At 43.7% G+C, this 9,513-nt stretch overlaps 1 protein-coding gene across 1 annotated transcript in view; it reads left to right on the forward strand.

Moving 5' to 3' along the window:
- The window catches only part of LOC116253050 (O-fucosyltransferase 27), a 32,419-nt gene extending 23,178 nt beyond the window's left edge, over positions 1 to 9,241 (forward strand). The window contains exons 9-10 of the mRNA XM_031627778.2: positions 74 to 627; positions 8,468 to 9,241. Of these exons, the coding sequence (XP_031483638.1) occupies positions 74 to 627; positions 8,468 to 8,921 (1,008 nt within the window). The 3' untranslated portion in view covers positions 8,922 to 9,241. The remainder of the gene's footprint in view (positions 1 to 73; positions 628 to 8,467) is intronic.
- Positions 9,242 to 9,513: the final 272 nt, after the last annotated feature.

Below are 9,513 nucleotides of genomic sequence, written 5' to 3' on the forward strand. Positions count from 1 at the left end.
TGATAAGAAACATGAGACTAAGTTCAGAAAAATTGTCTTTTTCTTGTTGACATTCTTGATTTTTCTTTTGCAGATTGGTATTGTTCTTCGTGCATTTGGGTATCCACAGGATACAATAATATATGTTGCTGAAGGAGAATTATTTGGTGGCCAGAGATTGATGATTCCTTTACATTCCATGTTTGATAATGTTGTTGACAGGACTTCCCTCACTACTATCAAAGAATTGACTGCTATATATGGCCATGAGGATTTCTCAGGTTCCTTGTCTCATCCTCTGCCTCCAGTAGTTTCAGAGGAAATGAGGATTGCTGCCTGGAAAAAATCTGGTCCACGCCCATGGCCTCTTCCTCCACCACCATCAAGGCTCAAATATCAATATAATAGTGAAGGATGGTGGGGCTGGGTTGCTCAAAGTGAGAGGGAACCACAACCAACAATCATGGAGCTGAGAACACAAGCTCACAAGCTGCTGTGGGATGCCATTGATTACATAGTCTCTATTGAAGCAGATGCCTTCATCCCTGGTTTTGATCGCGATGGCATGGGACACCCTAATTTTGCAAGCTTGGTTATGGGTCACAGACTTTATCTGAATGCTGCGACAAAAACATTTCATCCAGATAGGTAATTTCCCCAATTATCTACTATCTTGTAATGATCATGAGCAGGATTTCTGATTCCAAACAAGTCAAAACTGGAGAGAAGATACATAGTGAGTTGAATCCAGAATGAATTGGTAAAAATCTGTAGCAATATGAACAGCATATTGGTTTTGTCCAGAACAATATACATAGTGTAACCTAAGGTACCATATCTTCAAACTGTTCTACTGTGTTAAATAAACTTTTTTAAATAAAAAATTTTAAAAATTTAGAAACATATGAAAGAGATGGTCTGTTAAAAACTACGTTATCTATGGAATGAAATCACAAGTTCACATTGAGATGGCCACATATTGTTTTTTCATGTATGACGGACTCCTTGAAGTATTGAATATATCAATGTTCAAAACTTCAAAACTTATTTTGCTGGTTAGAAATGGGATCCTACACAGGAAACAACACAAGCCCTACTTTTGGTGCATGCAATCATCCTTAAATTTTGTCTTTAACTTTACATGTGAAAGTAGCCAAAAGGAGTTTTAAGTGCAGGCTAAAAACATTTCTTCTATGTTGTTAACATATCATGTGTAGGGAACCGGGTCTGGATCCAGACCCGGTCCCATGGGCACGGGTACCGAGAGTGGCTCGGTACCCTAGGCGTTTTTCCTTCTTATTTAATCCCACTTATAGTGTAATTGTTGATTAAGTGGAATAACATTTTCTCTCTCCTAGGGTTGCGGTTGTGCACCTAGGTTAGAGCTTCTCCGTGGTTTTTCACCTCTCTTTGAGGTTTTCCACGTATATTGTGTGTTCCTTCTCTTTCTCTCCATCTTGGTGTGTGTTTCTACATGGTATCAGAGCCAACGCGTGAGAGATCGTTGGTGTGATAGTCGTGTTTCCGCCGTTTCTTTGCCGCTGTTGTTTCCGCCGTTTTTTTTTCTCTGCCGCTGCTGCGCCGTTGCTCTCTGCTGCGCCGCCGCCGTCCAGCGCTGCCAGCTGCGCCGCCACCGTCCAGCGCTGCCAGCTGCGCCGCCATCGTCCAGCGCGGTTGTTCTCTGCTGCGTTGCCGCTGTCCAGCGCCGCCGTCGCCCGCTTCAGCGCCGCCGCCGTCCCGCGCCACCGCTGCCCACCGCCGTCGCTCTCTCCCGCACCGCCGCCGTCCAGCGCCGCTGTCTCTTGTTTGTCGTCTCTGGTGCTGGGTATTCTTTCTCCTTGGTGATTGTGATGGCCGAGGAGATGTCCCTCAAGATCGATGATGCCCTAGACTCGGGCAGCAATACCAAGAGCGAGATCTTGCCTGTTCAAGTCACCTCCATCCGGCTGAACAAGGATAACTATCTCTCTTGGTCGGCTGCCCTAGAAATTGGGATAACCAGTCGTGGTCGCCTGCCCTACATTACTGGGGAGAAGCCTGCACCTTCAAAAACCGATCCGCGATGGGCTACTTGGACGTTGGAAGATAGTCAGGTTAAAGTATGGATTATTAGTTCTGTTTCTGCAGATATTCAGCCTTTGATCTTGCGTAAATCGACTGCCTACGACATGTGGACTGTGCTTGCACGGATGTATGGCCGTAAGAAGAGAGTATTGCGTACGTACCAAATCAAACGTAGGCCGCTTTCTTTGCAGTCCTAAAGACTAAGTGGGAGGAACTTGACTACCAGGTGAATGATGACTGACACTGTGGGTCTGATCATGCCTTGTACTGGGACAAAGAATGGATGGATCGGACGTTTCTTTTCCTCGGAGGCTTACGCGATGAATTTGAATCCATTAGGAGCCAAATTCTCAATTGTGACGAGGTCCCCGGAATTGAAGAGGTGTATGCCTGTGTGGAATCTGAGGAACAGCGTCGACAGGTGATGCATATTGACACCAGTCAGGGGAGTTCTCCTTCAGCCTTTGTTAGTCGTGCTTCTGGGATTGGACAGCGTCCTGTTCGGCGGTGTAGCCATTGCAACAAATCAGGACATTCTGTTGATTTTTGTTGGGATCTTCATCCTCAGAGGCGGCTTGTCCGGGGTCGTCCTCCTTCTAGCCGCCGGAGTCCTTCTGTGCCTGAGCCTAGTCAGAGTAGTCCTTCAAATGTTGCCAAATCTAAGCTTTCCTCCGATCAAATCAAAGAACTGCAAGCGTATATCAGCTGGCTGTCTACTACTCAGGAGGATACTTCCACGTCTGAGGGGGCTAAGTTAGCCCAAGCTCTCGTGGCCACTAGTGACCAAGGTAATTCCTCACATGGTGATTGGATTGTTGACAGTGGTGCTACGCATCATATGACAGGGGACCCTAAGATGTTCCAAGAATACAAATTGTCTTCGGGGCAGCAACGTGTATCTATGGCTGATGGTTCTTCTATCTCTGTGGCTGGGAAAGGGAGTTTGTCCTTGTTAAATAAATACTGTCTTCATAATGCTCTTCATGTTCCCAATATTCCTGTGAATTTGTTATCTGTCAGCAGTATTACTAAAGAGCTCAACTGTAATCTGATCTTTTCTGCTAATCGGTGTTTTCTGGAGGACTTGGTGACGGGGCAGAAGATTGAGATTGGTTCGGCTATTGATGGACTCTACAGACTGCCTGTGCAGGTTGCGTCCGCTCTTATTTCAGCCACTAGTGGACAGTTGTCAGGCATGGAAGACAGATCTACTATTATGCGATGGCACGAGTGGCTTGGTCATCTTCCGTTTCCATTGATTAAGAAGTTGTTTCCTAGTTTGTTTCATTCTGTTTCCATGGACTCCTTCACCTGTGAAGTGTGTCAGTTGGCTAAACATGTTAGGGCCTCGTACCCTATTTCATTCAATAAAACCACTCGTCCATTTGCTTTGGTTCATTCTGATGTTTGGGGTCCTTCGGGAGTACCCACTTGTCGTGGTTTTCATTACTTTATGACCCTTATTGATGATTACTCCCGTTGTACGTTCGTGTATCTGTTGAAAGAACGTAGTGAAGTTCCCGTTATTGTCAAAAATTTTGTGGTCTTTGTTGAGACTCAGTTTCAGACGTCTGTCCAAGCTTTTCGCACCGATAATGCTAGAGAGTATGTTTCTCAATCCCTAGATGATTTCTTGAAGAGCAAGGGTATTGTCCATGAAACGTCATGTAGTTACACACCTCCCCAAAATGGCGTGGCTGAACGGAAGAATCGCCATTTGCTTGATGTTACCCGGGCTCTTCTGTTCCATCGACAGGTTCCCAAGCGCTACTGGGGTGATGCGCTTCTCACTAGTGCCCACCTTATCAACCGTATGCCTACCCGTGTGTTGCAGGGCCATTCCCCGTACTCTATGCTTTGGCCTACTCAGAATCCCTGGCCTCTTACTCCTCGGGTGTTCGGGTGTGTCTGTTTTGTTCATGACCATAGTCCCACCCTCAAGAAACTTGATCATCGGTCTGTCAAGGCTGCCTTCTTGGGGTATTCCTCCACTCAGAAGGGATACAAATGTGTTGATCCTACCACCTTTATAGTCTATGTTTCCCGGGACGTCACCTTCCATGAACATGAGGCATACTTTCATGTGAATCCTCTTCAGGGGGAGTATCTAGGACACAGTAGTGAAGAGTATTCCTCAAATCAGTTGATTCAGTTTACGGATTTCTTGGATTACAAGGCCAGTGACAGTGTGGCAGACACAGTCAGAGATGATAGAGACCGTCACATGGACGAGGGTCTTGTTGATAATCAGCCTACAGCCCGTGATCATTTGTTTGGCCAGGTGTACAGAAGGAAGAAGACAGATGTGATTGAAAATGTTGATGTAACCAATCCCAATCCTGTGAGCTCCCCGGATGACCCAAGTCTAATCAATGAAGAGCTTCCTATAGCCCTGCGCAAGGGCACCAGGTCTTGCACTTCTCATCCTATTCAGAGATTTGTCTCTTATGCGAAATTGAGTAAGAATTACAAATGCTTTATAACATCCTTGTCTAAGTCTGTTATTCCCAGGTGTGTGGAAGATGCTAGAGAGGATCCTAAATGGCTACAGGCCATGACAGAGGAGATGAATGCCTTGGCAAAGAATGACACTTGGGAAGTTGTGGATATTCCCAAAGGGACTCATTTAGTTGGTTCAAAGTGGGTGTTCAATGTGAAGTACAAACCAGATGGTACTGTGGAAAGGTATAAGGCTCGGTTTGTTGCAAAGGGGTTCAGTCAGAAATATAGTATTGATTATCTTGAAACCTTTGCCCCTGTTGCCAAACTGAAAACTGTGAGGGTCATATTAGCACTTGCCGTGAAAAAGGGGTGGAGCATGGATCAACTTGATGTTAAGAACGCATTCTTGAATGGCAATCTAGAAGAAGAGGTCTATATGAGTATGCCTCCTGGATATGTTCAAAGCGGAAAATGCTGTCATCTTAAGAAAGCCTTGTATGGATTAAAGCAGTCTCCTAGAGCATGGTTTGAAAGACTGAGGATAGTGATGAAGACAAATGGATACAAACAGGGAAATGGTGATCACACCCTATTCATTAAGCAGAGAGATGGTCTGGTGAGTCTTCTTCTTGTGTATGTTGATGATATGATAGTCACAGGTGACGATGAAGAAGAGAAAAAGAAGATGAAGGAGAGGTTAGCTGCTGAATTTGATCTTAAAGATTTAGGTAAACTAAGGTACTTTCTGGGGATAGAGATTGCTCGGTCAGAGACAGGGCTGGTTATGGGCCAAAGGAAATACACTCTGGATCTTCTAAAGGAGACAGACAAACTTGGATGCAGACCCTTTCAAACTCCAATGGAGTCTGGTACAAAGATAAGCATCAAAACTGACAACATCCTAGATGAGGAAGGAAAAGGGCGGTATCAGAGGCTGGTTGGTAAGCTCATCTATCTTACTCTTACTCGCCCTGATATTACTTATGCTGTGAATGTGTTGAGTCAGTTTATGCATGCTCCTACTGATTGTCACTGGAAGAGTGCAGAAAGAGTGTTAGGGTACCTAAAGAATGACCCAGGAAAAGGATTACTCTATACTCAGCAAGACCAACTTAATATTGAAGGATACTCTGACGCAGATTGGGCCGGATGTACTGATACTAGGAGGTCTACCACAGGGTACTGCATCTTTCTGGGAGGTAACCTGGTTGTATGGAGAAGTAAGAGGCATAAAGTTTGCTCTAGATCCAGTGCTGAGGCTGAATACAGGGCTGTGGCTATGGGAGTTACAGAAATGTTATGGTTAAAGATTCTCCTAGCAGATATTGGTGTTGAAACAGAAGAGAAGATGAGGATGTACTGCGACAACAAGTCTGCAATTAATCTTGCGAATAATCCCGTTTTGCATGACAGAACTAAACATGTGGAGATTGATCGCCACTTCATACGGGAACGCATAGATTCAAAGGAGTTGATCCTACCTTATAAGAAGTCTGAAGATCAAATTGCAGATGTTCTAACCAAAGCCTTATGTACATCTCAATTCGAGAAAAATGTAAGCAAGCTAGGCATGTTTGACATGTATGCCAAGCTTGAGGGGGAGTGTTAACATATCATGTGTAGGGAACCGGGTCTGGATCCAGACCCGGTCCCATGGGCACGGGTACCGAGAGTGGCTCGGTACCCTAGGCGTTTTTTCCTCTTATTTAATCCCACTTATAGTGTAATTGTTGATTAAGTGGAATAACATTTTCTCTCTCCTAGGGTTGCGGTTGTGCACCTAGGTTAGAGCTTCTCCGTGGTTTTTCACCTCTCTTTGAGGTTTTCCACGTATATTGTGTGTTCCTTCTCTTTCTCTCCATCTTGGTGTGTGTTTCTACATATGTCACATAGGTACGGGTACGGGTGCCGGTGCGGGTACGGACCATTTTTAAAAAACTTGGGTGCGGGGGGGTACGGCCGTACACACACATGCACATATACATATATACAAACAGAAATTATTTATAATTCATAATCCAAAATTTATGAGTCTTGATTCTCATTCTCCTCAGTCACATAAAGTACCACCTGAATAATAAGATGTAGGAATGAATTGACGAGAGACTAAGGGGCGAACAAGGAACTAGATACAGAAGCTCTACAAAAGTAAGTACGGTCAAGTGGCTGCAGAAATTTGCTTAATGTGCTTATTACAAGCAGTGAAAATTTTCAGTTTGGAGTGAAAAACAATCCATGAACTACATAGCAATCAGTTTCATCAAAGGGAAGGTGTCTACAACATCCTCAAGTTTATAAAAATTAACTGATGACAATGGCAATGGCAATCACGGCAGAAGCACAAACAAAATAACATACACTTTTACATAAGTAACAGAACAAACAAAAGAGGGAACACCGAACAGAGAAAAAAAAGGAACAAAAAAAAGGGAACCGACTAGAAAAGCGGGAACACGGAACAGAAAAAAAAAAGGAACAAAAAAAAGGGAACTGACTGCAGGCAATGAACAAAAAAGAAGGAACCGTCTGGAGGCGACGAATAGAAAAAGGATTCAGTGCCGTCTGCTGGCACTAGAGACGATGGAAGGCTCCGCCAGTGAAAAGCGCCGTCTGCTGACACAGGAGACTATGGAAGGCTCAGCCCATCGACAAAAAAAGAGAAAACGATGAAAAAAAGCAAATACCATCACTGTTCGCCGCCCGCCGTCGCCGGAGATCGTCTGCCGTCGCTGGTCGCTGCCTACCGTCGCCGGAGATCGTTTGCCGTTGCCGGTCACCGCCTACCGTCGCTGGTCGCCGCCTGCCATCGCTGCTCGTCGCCTGCAGCCGCCGGTCTCTGCCCCTGCCTTCGCCCATCGCCGTGCGTGGTCGTTGGTGAGAGAGGAACGCCATTCATGAGAGAGGAAGAAACAAACGAAATGAAACAAAAAAGGTTTTAGGGTTTTGATATATTTAACGTTAAAATGGTTTAAAATGTGAAAATATTAAAAAAACGTTAAAATGAAAATGGACAACCTTAGACTCAGACAACGTTGACTGAGTCTGAAAACGGTCGAATATGACCCTAGGTGCATTGACCGCACCCGGTACGGTCAACGCCGCACTTCTGGCGTACCCACCAACGTACCCGTACCGGTACCGGTGTCGTACCAGTTCCGTGCCGGTACTCCTCCTTAGGAGGGGTGTGTGACAGCATTTCTTCTGTCTCTTGTGTTTTTAAAGGTGTAAAATGTACTCCATATGATGCCATAAGATATAATTGTCGATTATACATGCTACAATATATTTACACCTCTCCAACTTGCTTCTAGAGTATGTCACATAGGCATGTCAAAATTGGTATTCCTTCCTTTATATTCATGGTATGAATCATAACATATTCTACAATATGTGTGATACTTGCAACATGGTAGAGCCCAAAATGTTAAAACCTCTATAATTGAGTAAGTCCATTGGACCCCATATAGGATCCCACCATATTCTCTACTTTTCTTTAGTTTGTGTAATAAATATCGGCAAGCACTGGGATGAGGTATTTTCCATATCATTGCAGAGGTAGGTGTTAAATAAAAAAATTTTATTCCTCATCTATATTGACACTGGGCACGGGCCATGTAGGTGAAAGCTCACACATGTTATACCTTTGAAGTGTTCATTTTGTTGTCGGGTTCCGACAATGACCAACATGTCATCTTTCTTTTTCTTATTTGATAGGCACATATATCTGCTGTTAGTTGTTGAAAGTCCATGCATCTTATAATTCTCATTTAATATTTATGAGTACTACCATCGTATGCTAGTTGAATTTAAGAATTTCACTCATTATTTTGCGTTTTAGTTATAATCATTTTCTCTTTCTTGGTTTAAGCTTTCAAGATTATACTCAGCCTTTCTAAGCACGGGGAAATGACCTTTGGGTTCTTTTTACGTGGATATTTGCTGTCTGGCAAAGTTAACATTTCATTCCTATCTTTGAACTTAGGAAAACAATTGCCTTGCTTTTGGAGGAAGTTCGCAGCCATCTGTATCAAGCGAATCGGACTTGGGTAGCATCAGTAAGAAAGCACCTCACGGACTCTTTGATCAAAGGTTTGACAGAAGCTGCAGCAAACTCAAAACCGTTATCCTTCTTGTCCCATCCTGTTCCCGAATGTCTATGCATTAGGAGGTCCTCACACTTATCTCAAAATAGTTCTTCAAATGCAACAAATATTCGGGACAATATTGCGATGGGAGTTGAGTACAGATGCCCGGAAGGGATGAATGGCAGCAAAGTGTCACATTTAGAAAGTTATGAGGAAGAGGATTTGGAAGAATCTGATGACATATCTAGCAAATTTTTTCAGCAGGCCAGAATGTCAGCACATGCAGTGGAAACAAATATGAAGGACGTCCAATTAGAAGATCAAGACGAGAATGAAGGTGGTGAACGATAACACTGAATGAAAAATAGAGTTAACTTGGTGCTGGTAGCAGTTATTCTTTGTCACTCCTCCCTTGGCGAATTTCAGGTTGTGTACATAACTCATATTCGTAGAGGCTGGTGAAACTTCACAAGATTGGTTTCTCTGTTCATTGCCCAGGAAGAGTGAAGCTTCATGTAACATATTGGTCTTGTAGTTGTGAAAACCCAATTTTGATTATTTAATGCAATGGGTGATCATACCTACTGACGAAAATCTTTTTTAAAGTTGCTATTCATATGTATTACTTGTATTCGTGAAAACTTTGATAATTTTATTTCCCTTTTCATCAATTCGTAAGCATGTGATTTTGCTGTTCTTTACCTAGCTACGATCTCTACCCCTGCAGAGATCGTTGTGAAAAGAAACAAAACGGGCAAACGGTACAGATCAGCTTGAAATAGATTAGAAAGAAATCAGCTTGGAGAAAGGGTAGACAGCAAACGTTTTGCACTGGTCAATTTCAGGAAAATTTGATACGCGCAGAGTATGCCACGTGAGGCTCTTTGCAACTTGGATTGGGGAACAAAGTATAGGCTGCGGTTTATTCCGCATGCTGGAGATT

Source organism: Nymphaea colorata, chromosome 1 (genome assembly GCF_008831285.2).
Source record: "Nymphaea colorata isolate Beijing-Zhang1983 chromosome 1, ASM883128v2, whole genome shotgun sequence".
Lineage (NCBI taxonomy): Eukaryota > Viridiplantae > Streptophyta > Magnoliopsida > Nymphaeales > Nymphaeaceae > Nymphaea > Nymphaea colorata.